General features: G+C 39.4%; 2 protein-coding genes across 3 annotated transcripts; both read left to right on the top strand.

The window, feature by feature from the left end:
• The first annotated feature begins 3,760 nt into the window (after positions 1 to 3,760).
• On the top strand, positions 3,761 to 10,860 carry eif3ba (eukaryotic translation initiation factor 3, subunit Ba). Its single transcript, XM_027000196.2, has 19 exons — positions 3,761 to 3,991; positions 4,922 to 5,114; positions 5,205 to 5,324; positions 5,427 to 5,484; positions 6,177 to 6,305; positions 6,416 to 6,573; positions 7,249 to 7,380; positions 7,492 to 7,558; positions 7,742 to 7,788; positions 7,949 to 8,159; positions 8,261 to 8,333; positions 8,412 to 8,534; positions 8,659 to 8,737; positions 8,824 to 8,962; positions 9,065 to 9,190; positions 9,288 to 9,365; positions 9,457 to 9,565; positions 10,186 to 10,298; positions 10,393 to 10,860. The coding sequence occupies exons 1-18, from the start codon at positions 3,889 to 3,891 to the stop codon at positions 10,284 to 10,286; spliced, it is 2,046 nt and encodes a 681-aa protein (XP_026855997.1). The 5' UTR covers positions 3,761 to 3,888; the 3' UTR covers positions 10,287 to 10,298; positions 10,393 to 10,860.
• A 1,077-nt stretch (positions 10,861 to 11,937) lies between these two features.
• On the top strand, positions 11,938 to 17,415 carry chst12a (carbohydrate (chondroitin 4) sulfotransferase 12a). 2 transcript variants are annotated; one of them, XM_027008048.2, is made up of 3 exons: positions 11,938 to 12,179; positions 13,684 to 14,897; positions 15,095 to 17,415. In XM_027008048.2, the coding sequence occupies exons 2-3, from the start codon at positions 13,716 to 13,718 to the stop codon at positions 15,113 to 15,115; spliced, it is 1,203 nt and encodes a 400-aa protein (XP_026863849.2). In that variant the 5' UTR covers positions 11,938 to 12,179; positions 13,684 to 13,715; the 3' UTR covers positions 15,116 to 17,415. The 2 variants fall into 2 exon arrangements, with proteins under 2 accessions (XP_026863849.2, XP_026863773.2); XM_027007972.2 differs by having other exon boundaries at positions 13,684 to 17,415.

Below are 17,415 nucleotides of genomic sequence, written 5' to 3'. Positions count from 1 at the left end.
AATGGTAATGTTGATTGGACTCTGACAGCCTGTACCAAAGTCCTACATCTGTATATTTTTAGACTTGATGGCATATAATGGTAGTGTCACTTCTGATTTTTATTGCTGTAAACTACAAAAATACGATAGAAATTATGCTCTTTTAAGATTATGCTCCAAGTGAGTTGAGTCCATGCAATTCCTCTGAACAACTCCAAGTACAAAGTTCAAACAGAAGAAAACAAACAAAGGCTATATAAGAACTAAGTGGCACAGGAAAACCCCCAACCCCACCCCAAAGTGGACCTTACATTCAGCAAGTGTCATTTTAACTAGAGCACTAAGATGTATTCTTAAAAAAACTCCTGTGTCGATGTTACCAACACAGATTGAAATTTTAAATGTATATAAAAAATGTGTGCAGCAACCCAATAAAAACTTTAAAAAGAAAAGCCACTTGGTAGCTGTGTTCCTAGGAATCACGTTATTTTGTTTATTTGGATCAGTGTCTTTTGGCTTTTACGTTTTTGTTTGTTTGGGGTGTTTTTTGGCCACGAAGACATGGCAACCCTTCCCCTTTATGTAGACCCTCATTTAGGTGCTCTTGAAATTCAGCAGTGGCTTTAATCTCTATTTCCTTCATCCATGATGTCTACATTTGATGTAACTATGGATACTAAATACTCCTTGTAACCCTGCAGGTAGAGGAAGAAAATGTCATAGGACACAACTGCTGCTTTCTTCAGGCAGAGCCTAGACTGTTTCAACAAATTTAAACTCATGACTCTTATTATCCCTGCATATCCTCTAGGCTGCCGTTCCTTTTACTTTATAGTGAACTCTGAAATTTAGTTAGAGAATTACAATCGTGTGAGCTGCAGCTGCCAGGGAATGTCCACCAAATTGCTAAACCACTCATTAAGCTGACGAGAAGAAGAAGAAGAAGAAGAAGAAGAAGAAGAAGAAGAAGAAGAAGAAGAAGAAGAAGAAGAAGAAGAATCACAACAACAACGCTGTAGCGTGCTATTGTAGGGGGAGGTGGGGGATAGCTAGGTAGAGTGGAGACATCAGTCTGGAATGTATCTCATATGTTATCAGTGGAACTATTTGGAAATAAAGCTCTGTCATAAGCGTGAGAAACAGCAACTGAACCGTTTCTTGAGCAAAGGTGCCATCTGGTGAAGAAGCAGGAAAACCGCACTGAAACGCTCACTTAATTTTTTGTTCACACCGTAATCATTGGCCTAAATACGGCAAAAGGTTTGAAGCTGTGTTAGGTTTACTAACCTATGCTGCAATATGACCAGTTAAAGAATTGTAACATTGTCAGTCTGCCACCTCTCGTTCACAAAGCGGGATTTCTACTATCCAATAGGGTATGAGTTGAAAGAAGCCTCCATTTTGAACCTAATATATCTGTCTTAACTGAGAAATCCGGCTTTGTGCACCTCTGAGGGATATTCCAGAAAGCCAGTTTAACAAACCTTCAACTTAACCTTGAACTCTAAGTTGAACTAACTCAATCCGATATACAGAGTTACTGGTTCCAATAGCATTACAGGGATCGAAATCAGTCAGCCCCGACCCCGAGTAGACTGAATTTATCTCAAGCGCGTTCACGGTTAACTTCGAAAGCCATCGCTGATAACAGGATTCCACATGTAAAAACTTCAAAAAAAAACCTTGAGAGCTTTTTATTGCGCTCTGTCGGAACTTTAACATTCACGTTACGTACGCAGACCTACTTTACAAGGTAATATACTTTAAAAGGTAACAGCCAACGTTAGCAAAGGAACGACAGTCAGTAGGAAGTCATAAAACATCAGAATTATATATCCTAAAGCCCATTTAATAATTCAGTACGTATCAGCTATTTTCTGCTTTTTAAATCTGAGTTAGCGTTAATTGCGATGATTTTCTGTTTTAATGTAGCCTGTGTATTCCAAGGGTAAACTACGTTGACAGCACAGAAAATGTATAGTAATTGTTTTCAAGCATAATTGAATAGATTATAGATGACAGTAAGAAGGCTAATTCCACAAATTTTGCAAATGATTGGTGTCTATGAGGAGCAGGAAGGAAACTATAATTTCATATAGTTTCATCTTTTTAGGTCCTCTCAGAGTTTACTCATTGTATTTAAAGACAACTTTAGTCACGTTAAAGTGAAATGAGTCACTGACTTCCTGACTGCTTAGAACAATGTGTTATCTGCGTGTCTTCCTCTGAAAAACATAACCCAAATCCTTATTAAATATCTAACAGTGGACTACATCGGTGTATAAAATTGTCCAAAAAAGCATCCCTGGGAAGGTTTGAGCATTGTTTTTTAATTGAAGAATCTCAGAGTACCCCAACACTTTTGGTTCTAAATAGTTCTTTTAAAATTGCACATTCTTTTCAACAAGGAATATGAATAACATAACTCCTCAACATTTTCCATATAATTTCAATGTAATAGTCGCTTTGTATCTAAACCTAGGAAGGTCATTAATGAGTATTATCTCTCAATTAAGCATCAAGTTAAATATTTGCCACTGTTTATAACTTTTAAATGTCTCTTCATCAAGCTACAGGCATTTTTGGTTACTTGTAGAGTTAAAGCACTGGTAATCTCATTCAGAAACTACTATCTTCACATTTTCAAGGCACTGGTGATAATGTCATGTCTGCACTGCATGTAGATTTAAATCTTAGAATGTGAGAATTATGCAGAGCCCCCTACTTGCAAGGTTTCTTGTGTTTTCAACATTTTGTGTTGTGTATTCAGTTTATTAGATTACACAGGCATTCTGGAGAGCAAAAACCTAGAGCTAAGCAGCTATCAGAAACAGGCCATATGTGTTTAATATATAGAATACAAAACAGTGTTAAACTGGACTGCACATGTTTTTTTAAAGTTTATTTAATATGATTAAAATTATATGGAAATCTTGTATTCTACAGATTTATGCCTAGGAAAACGTCTGCGTAAGCTTTAATAGACCAACAAACGACGTCAAAAGGACATGCCCTGCGCTAATCTATGTTTATTGCCCTCTGTTAAAGAAAGTTTAATGTAGTAAAAAAATTCAGTAAAAATAATCACAATACCGGTGCACACAACTTGTAGTTAAACCTAGGGCGAAACCACGGTTCTGTATCATGTGAAATGCGATGGTGAAGAAGAACATTCAAAAAACTAATTGTTTAATCATGCAGTCATATTTTCTATTAACATAGTCTAATCACGCTTTATAATGTGATATAATTGCTCACTGTAATAAACCATTTGAGTCACAACATTAAATCGTTTCTAACATGTTCTGACATTTAATTTGAGCACACGGTGGGTCAGCGTCACCGCGTTAGTTGCCGTAGCAACTAACTTGCACAGCCTATTCTGAGCCCGTTTTTGAACGGAAAACGCTGAGTTTCCACGAACTCCGAGTTAACAGATACCAATTAGTGGCTAAACCCGCTTTCTGAAATACTCCCAGATCTTCAAATCCCATTTTACTCAGATTATTGTGCACGCACTTGATATAGCAACAGACACGCGCATTCGCGCCGGAAGCTAGCCTTCACAGGGAAATACCAAGTTCCATAAAAGGGGTAGTACGGTTAGCTCAAGATTTTAACATGTATATTTTTTTTCTTCCAAGTAAATTATATGATTGAGTAATAAAGTATTCTCTAAATATGTTTAAAAGGCATATATTGTTTTTTTCAAATTTATTTGAGAAATGTGCTTTGATTGCTATTTATTGTTGGCCGCCTGAAATCGGATTTGTACACATGGCTTGTTCCTTTTCTTTTTGCCAGGTGGTTAGCGCCGGGTGTTCTGCACATGGTCCTGCAAGTAAAAATCTCTATATTACGACCATTACAGTTAACGGCAAATCGTTCGTTGTCCAAAACGACTTCTCGATGAGAGATACGGAAGAAATGGAGAATGAGGTTGAGTTTGATGAAGGCGAAGAGCCTTCATTCAGTGATCCGGAGGATTTCGTAGATGACATCAGTGATCAGGGTAGGCTGCTTTAGGAGACTGGCCGGCTTCATCAAGGCCTTACAACCATGAACCAGGACGATTTAAAAGCCCGTTTATACTACGCAACCAGCATGAGACTGCTAAATATTTTCGGTTGAACACTCATTTGGTCTGTTATAAAACTGCAGCTGCAATACTTTAGTAGCTAGCTAGCATAGCTAACGCGGTCATTATTTTATTCTGCTCGTTATCTAGGCCATAGTTAGGCCACAGAGGTAAGACTGGACTGTTTCTAGGTTAGCTAGATACGCTACCCCGCTGATTCTTTAGCAGCGCGTTACCTCAGCTGGCTAGCTAGTTAGGTTAAATAACGTACGCGCAGAGATTCCCTTCAAGTGTATATCGAATATTTATTTTAGAAACCCACTTTGGGCTAATCGGGTGTATAAATATCTAGCCCGCTACCCTAGCTGTCTTTGTTAACTAACTACGCATATTAGCAAGCGATGACAAAAGCTATCAGGCTAGCGCGACTAATTAGCTAGCAGCCTAGCTTAGCTAGTAGGCTAGCTAGCTAACGGTTAGGTAGAGGCTTGGATATCTAAGGCGTGCATATGGGACTCGTCAGTTGGTGAAGATGCCTATCCTATCTTGCAAGCCATTTAGTGGTAAAATGGCCAGAATGAGCAACAACTGACTCAACTCAAACTTTTTTTCTCTGTTACGTGATGAATACAGTTACTGAGCTTCTAACCTTCTAAAATGTTAATAATTTTTCTATTTCAATACAATTAATACCAGACAATAAATTAAAAGCAGGGCACTTGCAGACTGCATCAGTGTGTGCTTTAATGTATCAGCTGCTTTGTGATATTTGTTGGACTGTTTATTCTTTCTGCCATACATCCCTGTCTCATTGAAAATCAGAATTTTTTCTTAACATTTGTGAATTATTTTTGCAACCTGCAGAACTTTTGGGAGATGTTCTCAGAGAGAAACCTCAAGAAGCTGATGGAATTGACTCTGTCATTGTCGTTGACAATGTCCCTCAAGTAGGACCAGATCGTCTGGAAAAACTAAAAAATGTTATCCACAAGATCTTCTCAAAATTTGGCAAAATAACCAATGAATTTTACCCAGAAGCTGATGGCAAGACCAAGGGGTAATTAAACTCGGGCATTTTTGAATGTTTTTTTTATATATTGAACGTCTACCTGAGTAGAGTATCTCATCCCTCCATGTCACTTTTTAGGTACATTTTTCTGGAGTATTCCATTCCAAGTCATGCACATGAAGCTGTAAAGAATGCTGATGGCTACAAGTTGGATAAGCAGCATACGTTTCGTGTCAACCTATTTACTGATTTTGACAAGTATGTTAAGATGAATACAGAATTTCCTACAGGGAATTTACTGCATTGTATTAAGGTTTTCACATGGAAACACTGCATTGATTTTCCCCCTCTTTTTTACAGGTACATGACAATCAGTGATGAATGGGAACCTCCTGAGAAGCAGCCTTTTAAAGATTTTGTGAGTGTCTTTCAGCAAGAGAACGGACAGTACAGATAATCGATATTCTTTTCTCTTGCCTAGTGGATTGTTTACTTTAAATATTTGTTACAGAATATCTCAGTAGACCAGTATAAGGGCAGTGGGAGCTCAGTGGTTAAGGTACTTGACTTGTAATCAGAAGGTCCCTAGTTCAAACCCCACCACTGCCAAGTTGCCACTGTTGGGCCCCTGGGCAATGTTAAAGCTCGAACTTCATAGGTTTACATCCCTTTCTAGTGCTTAATTCTCTCAAACACACATGTGTCTTAGAATGTAAGGTTGAGCTTGCTCCTAACAATAATATTTGCACAGCCACTATACATGTAAAAAAACAAAAAACAGTAAACATGCTGTGAAGCATATTTTTTCTGTGTATTGTCACAAGCCACAGGTTAAACTGTGGTAGCCTATACTTATCCAGTTTACTTTCTGTGCCATGCCTTGTTGATATGACAATTACCATAGAAAAGCTGAATCAGCCTATAAATATTTGTCCTCTACAAGCATCAAAGACATCAGTTTTCACTGCATGTCTGCAAATGTGTGAATGTGAGCAAGTGCACAGCTGTTGTCAAATGTTTCTCAATACAGGTTCTCAGCTTAGAAGTTGACTGCCCCATGCATGTCATTATGCATGCTTTAAATCTGTGCTCTTTCTGCTGTCTGCTCAGGGAAATCTGCGCCACTGGTTGGAAGACCCTGACTGTCGGGATCAGTACAGTGTGATCTATGATTCTGGTGAAAAAACTGGCATATTTTCCAATGACGTCAAGGAACCTATTGAGGTGGAAGAGAGAGCGGTGAGGAGGGTTTTTTTTTTTTTTTCCCTAACTTTTCTCTCCCTCTAAATGATACTGATGTGGTGTTCAGGGTCATATGTGTCTAATCTGTGTGCATGTGTGTCTCTCAGCGCTGGACAGAAACATATGTGCGATGGTCTCCTAAAGGCACTTACCTGGCCACGTTTCATCAGAGAGGCATCGCCCTGTGGGGCGGTGAGAAGTTCAAACAGATTCAGAGGTTCAGCCACCAAGGAGTTCAGCTTATTGACTTCTCACCCTGTGAGAGGTATGGAAAGTGCCACACATAGAGACCGATCAATCTTGGTATAGCTACACTGCTCCTGAAGTGAATGTTCTGCTTTAGAAGGGTTGTGATTTTATTTATTTATTTACGTGGATCCGTCAATTTTGTTTGCAGTCATATTTTCTATTAAATTGTCACTTAAGCTCATAAACAAATGTCATTAAATTCTGTTTACTTTTGTCACACAAAGGGCATATCATACAAATTGCAAAATAATTATTTTATTTATTTTTTTTAAATTTCTTTGTTGTGTGTAATTTACTTATTCAAAGGTAGAATGTGATCATGACTGGGTTTATCTGCCAGGGACCAGCAAAGGGAAACTTGGCTACTTTTAAATTCATTTAGACGTTAAGGTCATGAACTTGTAGTTTATTGGCATAAGAAATAAAATTAATTCACTGCTTAATCTCATCTTCACCTCACATTCATACAATGTCTGTCTTTTCCGTTTGGGCAAAAAACAGCAAGAACCTGAATAAATTGGTGAACCCCCTTTTGGTTTCTGGGTAATGTACTGAATTAATATTTCAGTACAGTAACAAAATGAAAATGACATGCATGTGTATATATAAGGAAATAAATTTGACCTGTGTCTACCATTGCATTATATTAAACTTTGTTGTTCCAGTAATCCCCTACTCAAATATCTTGCAGGTATGTGGTTACCTTTAGCCCTCTCATGGATACGAAAGATGACCCACAGGCCATCATCATTTGGGATGTTTTGACTGGGCAGAAGAAGAGAGGCTTCCATTGTGAGAGCTCTGCCCATTGGCCAATCTTCAAGTAAGTATGGATAAGCAAGATTTGAGTGGAAGGCAAAACATGAGCAGTTCTAAATTATGCACTCAGTTATGATAACTTGGGCACTTTTAAAATTTTCCATTGAAATTTAAGGTGGAGTCCAGATGGCAAGTTCTTTGCTCGAATGACTCAAGACACTCTCAGCATCTATGAGACACCAGTAAGTTTTTAAGACAGTTGTAAGATATCATATATTCTTTAGAATTAAGCTGGCTTATTTACACATTGAATTTCATTTTACTGTTCACAAATGATTCAGTGTGTGACGACTGCATTTAATAGCAATGACAATAAATGGAATCTTAATCTTAGTAAATGCTGAGTAAATTATTTTTGCTTCTAGTCCATGGGTCTTTTGGATAAGAAGAGTTTGAAGATAAATGGAATTAAGTAAGTGCTGAATTTAAAAAATGATACCTTTTTAGCATGAGTGGTTTTGCAGTATAGCTAAAATGTGTTGTTTACACAACAGTGCAGTCAATGGCATACGTTTAAACAGAAATAAAGATGTCAATTATCAGTGCACACAAATTGTGTAATGTGTGCGCAGGGATTTCTCCTGGTCACCTGGTGACAACATCATTGCCTTCTGGGTTCCTGAGGATAAAGATATCCCAGCAAGGGTAACCCTCATGCAGCTCCCATCAAGGAATGAAATTCGAGTACGAAATTTGTTCAATGTGGTGGACTGCAAGCTTCACTGGCAGAAGAATGGGGATTATCTGTGTGTCAAGGTGGACAGGACCCCTAAAGGAACACAGGTATGAAATGCCCCGATGCCCCAGATAGTTTAAAATGTCAGCATGTTCCCTGAATTTTGGGTAAAGATCTATTTTTCCTTTCCACTTAACTTTTCTTTCAGGGAATTGTCACAAACTTTGAGATATTCAGAATGAGGGAGAAACAGGTTCCTGTGGATGTGGTGGAGATGAAAGGTAAGGAGAAATGCAGAACTTAATTTCTGATTCTTTTCCATCCCTGATCTGGTCTAATGCTTCATGTCTATGTTCCAGAGGGCATTATCGCCTTCGCCTGGGAACCCAATGGGAGCAGGTTTGCAGTGCTCCATGGGGAATCCCCCAGGATCAATGCATCTTTTTACCATGTGAAGAGCAATGGCAAAATTGATTTGATCAGTTGAGTATTTTTTGATATGTTTACACACTACTGCATTTTAATTTCCTTTAACTACACTCTATTTTTGTTAAAAGTGTTTAAGTACAGTAGAAAGCCTCACAATGTTGTTGTTGTGGTTTTTAGAAATGTTTGACAAACAGCAAGCAAACAGCATCTTCTGGAGCCCTCAGGGCCAGTTCCTCGTTCTTGCTGGACTGAGGAGGTTTGTACTCTGAAAGAGTGCTTATTTATGGAAACACATTTAGGTTTACCCTTTACTTTTCACCCATTTCTGTTTTGTGATGACAGCATGAATGGTGCACTGGCATTTGTGGACACCTCTGACTGCACTATGATGAACATTGCTGAGCATTACATGGCCTCAGATGTGGAGTGGGACCCTACTGGCAGATTTGTTGTGACCTCTGTCTCCTGGTGGAGCCACAAGGTCATTATTCATCTCCAATTATCGTGCATGACCTGTTAATGCCAAGAAAACCTAACTGCAGGTATGTGCCCTATTACTAAATGCTGATGTTCGTTCATCCAGGTGGACAATGCCTACTGGCTGTGGACATTCCAGGGCCGCTTGCTACAGAAGAACAACAAAGACCGATTCTGCCAGCTCCTCTGGAGGCCCCGCCCCCCCTCACTCCTGTCCCAGGAGCAGATAAAGGTGATGAAGGAATGCATGCAGATTGGCTCTGGAGCTCCAACATCTAGAACTCCAAACAGACAAGCACTCAGCTCTGCTCTTTCTCTAATCTCCCCAGGCCATCAAGAAGGACCTGAAGAAGTACTCCAAGATCTTTGAGCAGAAAGATCGACTCAGCCAGTCCAAGGCTTCGAAGGTCAGGTTTAGTTCCTATTCTTTTTGGAGGATGGGGGTTAACGTGGTTATTTGGAATCTGCATATTCACTTCAGATTGCCATGTATTGCAGGAACTGGTCGACAAGAGACGCACAATGATGGAGGAGTATCGCAAGTACCGTGAGAGTGCCATGAAGATGTATCAGGAGCAGAGACCTCTCCGCCTTGAACTCAGAGGAGGTATGTCCTAACCATAGGTGTATCCTAAAACTTTTTCTCATCATCTAGCACAAGCAAGGTTCCAAGCAAATAAGTGAAGGGAATTTAATGGGGCTATACTTTACACATGATTTAAATATAACCTGATGTCTAGGCCAACAGGAATTCTTTTCTGTGAGCCAAACCAACCCATAACATTGATTTATGCAGAACATTCTGAACTTATTTATAACCGACTGTTGTCATTTGGGATATGAATAGTATTTCCTTTCTGTTTCTTTTTACTGTATGAAAACTGCACAGCTCTTGCATGTATTTATGGTCATCATTTATGTGTCTGCAAATGCTGATGCATTGAACAAGAGTTAACTAATGTGTGCTGGCTCCCACCATTTGCCACCTTCCTTACTGACACCATTGTTGGGAGGTGATATTTCTCAGTAGATGGGGGAAATGAGGTAAAGTGGGACAGCATTGGTCCTTGGGACATGGTACATCTGTCTTGGGTGCAATGTGGAGGCAAAGCATGTTCTTCAGATATGAGAAGAATCTGTAGAGTTTTGGGTGTTAAAAGGTGAAATTGGGTCACATTGGCCTATAACCTGTCTGGTATAGAGTCATGTGGGTATACATTTTGATAGGTGTGGACACTGACGATCTGGACAGCAATGTAGATGACTGGGAAGAGGAGACCATTGAGTTTTTCATCAATGAAGAAATCATTCCAATCGGAGATCTGTAGTCGCAATAGCAGGTAGTGAATTTTCACTGTCTTAGAGCTGAGACCTTTGCTGTGTCATCTCAGTACTGATAATGAATTTCTTTCTTCTGTTTGTCCCTTTTCTCAGAACTGCTTTATCAAGGAGTGTGGTTGCATTTTGTTGGAGAACAAATTGGGCATCTCCAGCATATTCCTTGTTACCATCCAGCCAAGTGCCTTTTAATACTGGTTGCTGTGGAGGGAGAATTTTGGTGCCACTGTTGGCCGTTGTTGCTTTCGTCTCCTTACCCAGCTCTGGGAACCACCCCCGGTCACCCAGCCACCATACCCCCGGCCAGCACCCAACAGCTCTACCCTCTGGCTCTTTCCTTTTTAGTTGAACATTTACCTCGGCCAAAAGCTCTTACCATGACACAGCAGGCTACATATTGGTTTCACATCTCAGCATGGAAGGACGACACTTCCTGCCCAGTGGCTTTTTTCCGTAAGGTTAACACGTACTCTAACGTGCACTACAGTGGGCTATATCCTCCTCCATTCAGATTACCTGATATTAAATGCACAGCAAGGTAATAAAGTAAAAAAACAAATTTAACTCTGGTGGGTGTTTTTCACTTTCTTAACTGAATTTTATTTTTTGGAATGTTTGTGTAACCAATGAGTTGAGTGGTCATGTCAAGCTCTTGGATGTTTTGCTTGATCCATGGCAGGGTTCATAAATACCTTGCTCTTTTGAAGCATGGTTAAGTTCTTTCTTTTAATACCACGGACATGAGCCTTTCTGTGATCCAAATGTATGCCATGTTTAACATTGTTGTTCAATGTCTTCTTTCACACCATTGCTTCAGAGTAGAGATTTTGATTTCACCTCACTGAAGTGATAGACTAAAATGGAATTAAGTGGTTGCTCTTGCATTTGCCTCATGGCAGTTAATTTAATTAAAATTAGCATGTTATTCTATCTTGTAAAGACTTCAATTAATGCATATAACAGCAGCATGATTTGGTGCAATGCTGTAGCTATAATCAATGATTGTTCTATTTTCAGTAGCTCACCTGGGATAGGGGTGTATTCTTAAACACACCTGCTCACCAGGACCAGAATTGGACACTCATTTACCTGACACTTTTATCCAAAGCAGCTTACAAGTATGACTGAGTACAACTTGAGAGATTGAGGCTTAAGGGTCTTGCTCAGGGACCCAATGGTAGCAATCTGGTAGTGGTGGGGCATGAACCAGCAACCTTCCAATTACAAGTCAAGTACCTTAACCACTGAGCTACCACGGACTCCTGCTTTAGACCCTTTTTCACGAAAGCTCGTTTCAGACAACCAATATTTATATAAAACATGGGGACAATATGTTGGTACTAGTTTATAATTTTAGTTTACACAGTAAATTACAAAACGAAGTACACCACCACGGATACTGCCCTGTACAAAAATGATACGCATACAGTACCGCTTCTATAATTGCTCTTTGGTTATGTTCCCGTCATTTAAACCATAAACCTTTTGATCAAAAAGCTAAATTCTGTCGCTAAAATGGTTTGAGGGATTGTTTTTGAATATTTAGGCTATTCGCTGTAGACAGCTAATGAATACAGCGGCTACAGAAATCTCGCGATATCATATTTTCTCGACCGCTTGTGCCTTTGGTTGGGTGTCAAACCGCGGTCGTACATCCTTTTTTTTAGCTGAGGCTGTCTGGGTGGAGAAAATAATTCATAAGGCGAGGTGAGCCTTTCCTCAGCCATATTTAAATATGTTATTTATTCTAATGTACATACCATACAACTTGAATAGTAAAAGGAGCTATTTGTGCTTGACGTGAAATTCAAAAGCGCAGCGGACATCGCAACTTGCCTTGTGTTGGAGTGACTTCCAGCGAGGAAAAAGTGCTTCTGAAACGTGTGAGTAATATTACTTGATAAATATAATTTAGGTTCATATGTTCGTTATTAAATAAAGACGACATCGCTGTGTTGTAGACCGGTAATCACTATTCAAGTGTCGAAAATGTTTAAGGTTAATGTTAGTTTTCGCGAATAAGCTCGAACCTCGCTAAGTCCCTCTGTAAGAGACTGTGTCAAAGAGCTACATTGTATTCGGTAGAATTATTGGGTAGCCTTGCACATGAAGTATAACACCGTGCACTGATGGTTGTCGTGATCATCCCTAATTTTCTAATGTTAGTTTAATGTTGAATATGCGTCTTAGGGATAGACTGGCTAGCTGTAGGCTATGACCAAAATTCATTTTGCGGAAAATAATAGCGCAAATGCCCAGAGTGATGCTGGTCAGACCGTCAACATCACAATAGCCCTTCGGTCAGGTTTCTATAAATCTGTGATCTTATGTATTATCTCTCCGTCGTGGTTTTAGCATATCTTTAGTGTAGACTGTCATATTATAATCGGTGAGATGTGACCCAATAAACTTGATATATTTAGGCTTCTAGATCACTGTTGTTGCGTACTGTCTATTTGTAGGCATTAGCTAGTTAATTTATAGAATACTGTGTGATCTGTTTCCTGTTTGTCCGGCTTTACAGGTATATACAAAACCAAAAAACGTATAAGCGTAAAAACAAAAATTCTAAGCGTGGCTATAGTGGTAAACGTTTCCCTTTTCATTTAAGCAAGTAGCACTGTTCACTCCCGCCGAAACTACTCATGGTGTTACCAGTAAAGTATCTAAAATGTTGCATCTATTTTAAATAGGATCTTATTTGATGTCTGTTTGATGGTGCTTAGATACATAGCTTCACTCCTATAGTTGGGCTAGCATAAGGGTAAGTTCCATGGAGGTGACAAAGTACTGCTATATAAGGGTGTCTGCTAAATTCTGTAAATTTTAAGTATAGTAGTATGTACACAAACAGTGAAGATCATGCTATGTAGTAATTTTAAAGCATGAAGCACATGCTACAGCAGTTATTCTGCTAGTCTAATCTTAACAAAAAGGAACACAGTTCAGTTTGCCTTACAGTTACGGATTTGCACTACGTCACTTTCTTGCTCTCTTCTGATGAAATGCATTGAACAAGTAAACGGTAATTTCGTCACTCTTGAAGTCCTTCGAGAAGTGGAAGTTATTAGCATTAGATGTTGTTCAAGTATCACCACCATACCATAACCTGCCATGAATGCATTCACAGTCACAGTTGTTAAATCAGGTTTCTCTCAGATGCCTGTGACTTTGTCTGTTTGACTTGAAATCTTTCCTTGTCTGTTATGACTTGTGTAAGTACTGTGGCCTACGTAGTTAAATATAAGTTTTCATCACCTTAGGCTCTCATCCAATTTGTATATGCAACATTCATGCTTGTATTTAAATTGAACATTATTTAAATGAAAACACAGTTAATATTAAATGAAACCCCATGTCTCTCTCTGTGTCTTTCTCCATATACAGTTCACTGATGGTGATATGGAACGTATGTGAGAATGGACCCCCCCCTTTACAAATCAGACAAAATGGGCAAGTCAAGGCTGTTTCGCATCTTTTTAATCCTGGGCTCTGTTTTCATGATCCTACTGATAATCATCTATTGGGATGATGTTGGTGCCACTAATTTTTACCTGCACACAACCATCTCTGGACCCCATTCCTCCCACCTCCCTCTGGAGGGTCACGCCAATCCAAAGTGGAAACCAGACAAAGACAAAGAAGGATCATTCCTGTCTGACATTGATGCATTCGTGAATCAGTTCTTGGAGGGCACGGCTGACCCAACAGAGCAGGTGAGGGGCGGGACCCCACCTGGAGACACCCGCAACCAGTCCTCGGAAAAACCTGAGGAGAGGTTTGTCCCCCGACGTGAGTGGAAGATCCACCTGACTCCGATAGCGGCAGAGAAGAAGCAGAGGCAGGAGAGCAGAAAGCAGCTTATTCATGACATGTGCAGGAGTAACAGCAGCCTGGACTTCCCTGGGAAGAACCGGACATTCGATGACATCCCTAACAAGGAGCTTGACCACCTGATTGTGGATGACAGACACGGCATCATATATTGTTATGTGCCCAAGGTGGCATGCACCAACTGGAAGCGCATTCTGATTGTGCTGAGCGAGAGCTTGCTGGTGGACGGGGCACCGTACCAGGACCCGATGGACATCCCCCAGCAGATTGTCCACAATGGCAGTGTGCACTTCACCTTCAACAAATTCTGGAAGCGCTATGGCAAGTTCTCACGTCACCTGATGAAGATCAAGTTGAAGAAGTACACCAAGTTCCTGTTTGTCCGTGACCCCTTTGTAAGGCTTATATCGGCCTACCGCAACAAGTTTGAGCAGGAGAACGAAGACTTCTACAAGCGGTTTGCTGTTGTCATGCTAAAACGATATGGCAACTATTCCAAGCCGCCGGCCTCGGCAGTGGAAGCTTTTGCTGCTGGGGTTCGTCCAGTCTTTTTAAACTTCATCCAGTATTTGTTGGATGCTAACACTGAGAAGGAAATGCCCTTTAATGAGCACTGGAGACAGGTCTACCGCCTGTGCCACCCTTGCCAAATCAATTATGACTTTGTAGGAAAGCTGGAGACGTTGGACGAGGATGCTGAGCATTTGTTACGGATCCTCCGTGTGGACAATGTCGTGGAGTTCCCAGGGGGCAATCATAACAGGACGGTCAGTAGTTGGGAGGAGAATTGGTTTGCTAACATCCCATACAAATCACGGAGAGAACTGTACAAGCTTTATGAAGCTGACTTCAGACTGTTTGGATATTCTAAACCCAGTATACTTTTACATGAGTAAAAAAACATTTGTTTCTGTTCAACATTTTTTTGTGGTTTATCGAGGATAAATTCTTTTGGTTCTTACAGGGAATCTGTAGGATGCGCTGATCGCCCTCCATCTGTCTTCTTATCACGCAGGCAGTGGAGCAGATTTGGGCACCATTGTGAACACTGTACAAGCACCAAGGGGACAAAATTGAAATTACATACATAGAAATCACATACATAGAGAAGTACATCCATAGTTGTTTTTTTTCTCCTCTTCCAAAAATGTTTCCTGTTAGCATGCAATACTATATAATGCTATGGGTTGAAGTAATCATAGATAATCACAGCCAGTAGTAACAATGTCTTGCTTTTAATTTTTGTAAAGTATTAAATTTTATTGTAATTACTTTTTGCAGATTTAATTCTAGTTCATACTTACTGTTAAAATAATTATGCAGATCTTCTAGATATACTGCACTTTTAGAGCAGTGCACATAGAATATTTAGGATATTTTTGTATTTTTTTTGCTATTAAATGTGAAATATAGAGGCGCTACGATAGCTACTATTTTGGAAGAGCAAACTTTGTATGGCTTCCTGTTACATTGCAGAAGGATTCCCTGCACTCCTGTAGCAGTCAATTAGCTTTTTACTTTTTACATCTAATTTTTCTTTGCACTGGTCAAGTGTAATTTATATGGAGACATCACCACATTTTTTGTTTGTTCACTCACCTCAGGATGCAAATGTTAACATACTTTTGAGACCTTGTTTAAAACATATCTGTTTCAAAAGGATTTTCAGATATTTACTCAAAAATGCTGATGAGCATTCCATTCTAGATATTTCTGTCTCTTACATGTAGTGAACAAATGTTACTTTAGACCTGCCGTTTCTTGTTTTTTTTTGTGTGTTCATCAACATCAAAAGGACGTGGCTTTAAAGTGTTTGGTGTACAGGCTGTCAGACTGCAGCTCGTGTTCAACTGTGGCATATTTTGTTTCATTCTTTAAAAAAAAAAAAATCCTTTTCCACTTTGTTTGAGCATCTGTTTTCCTGGCAGGGCACTGCTGCGGGAGCTCTTCATAGATGCTAGTGTGTGTGCCTTGTGGCCTGTATTTATAAATATGCATTTCTTGAAAGATCTGTTGTGGGCAAAGTTAAACTTGTTTTTTGCTCTGGTGGACATTCCATTTATAAACAATGAGTTGTGGTTTGCATTCTCTTTAACAACTGAGTAGTGTGTGAGTGAGTCTGATTAGAAGGCAGACATTTGAGGACAAAGGTTAAAGCACAAACACCTGTCCGACCTCGTAAACATCTACCAATTTGAGTATCTGCATGTTTTATGTAGCATCAACTATGTTTGAACTTGGGCATATGCAAATGTGAGGTTATTTCTTTTGGAAAAGAATTTCAGTTGTCATCAGGGTGTTTTTGCATGCTACATTTTGCACATCAAGTCCTTTCATAGTGTACATTTCCACGTGCTTATGAGAAACAGGAGTGCGTGTATTTTTGCTCCCGGCTGTGGTGGCACATGGGAAGCTGGAGTGCCTAACCCAAACAGTCCCAGATGGCCCCAGGTGGCCCCAGACAACATTGTGATGATCAGCTGGTCTGGGAGGCACCATACTGGTTGACCATGTGCCAGCAGTGCCTTTGGCAGAGAGGAGGATGAAGCGTTTACACATACTTAAAAAAAGTACAGGTATTTTTGCTAAGTGGGTCTAATTTTGATCCTTTTAGAAGATACAGTAACATCATTAAATGATAGGAAAGTTAATTTAATAGGGTGTATGTGTTGTGTAAGCTTAGGATTTTTTTGTGGCTAGAAATCAGTAGTTAGCTGTTTTTCACATTTTTATTACTTATTTGTATAGTATGCATTGTTTGTGTAAAATATTGCCCAGTGCTTTTGTATACGTGCCACAGTATGCATTGAAAGATGATGAATTACAGATACATGTTCTTTTAGTGACTGCTGTGAGTTTTAAAAATATATATAATTTATCCTGAGATGTTTAGCAGACATAATGGATTTATGTTTCCATGGGAAACCAAGTTTTAAGGGAAATTGCTGTTTGTATTTTAAAAAAGGGGTGTGCTTCTGAGCATTGTCAGATTGTAACTAAACTAAAACATTCTCTAAGACTTATCTTGATTACAGTTTTACATTTGGTTGTGTTTTTTTCCTTTATATTTATTACAGTTTAATAAATGAAACTCTGTTAGGCAATCTTAAGAGGATAAATAAAGCTCAGTGCATGGTACAAATCCTGACTTTATCTCATTAACTGAGTTGGGAAAAGTTTAAGACACTGATTTAAAATGAATCAGATCAAATATTTTCCTCACTTATATTGATTGCTTTTACATGGGTAAATATATAACATCTTCAAATAAAGGCTAGCTTTAAA

Source organism: Electrophorus electricus, chromosome 8 (assembly GCF_013358815.1).
Source record: "Electrophorus electricus isolate fEleEle1 chromosome 8, fEleEle1.pri, whole genome shotgun sequence".
Lineage (NCBI taxonomy): Eukaryota > Metazoa > Chordata > Actinopteri > Gymnotiformes > Gymnotidae > Electrophorus > Electrophorus electricus.
This window is presented reverse-complemented; position numbering and strand designations above follow the sequence as displayed.

Excerpts from the sequence above, each read along its gene's own strand:
- eif3ba (XM_027000196.2), top strand. The coding sequence starts at position 3,889 with ATGAGAGATACGGAAGAAATGGAGAATGAGGTTGAGTTTGATGAAGGC. Across the intron at positions 3,992-4,921 it reads AGATGACATCAGTGATCAGG|AACTTTTGGGAGATGTTCTC; the intron begins GTAGGCTGCTTT and ends TGCAACCTGCAG. Across the intron at positions 7,559-7,741 it reads TCAGCATCTATGAGACACCA|TCCATGGGTCTTTTGGATAA; the intron begins GTAAGTTTTTAA and ends TTTTGCTTCTAG.
- chst12a (XM_027007972.2), top strand. The coding sequence starts at position 13,716 with ATGGACCCCCCCCTTTACAAATCAGACAAAATGGGCAAGTCAAGGCTG.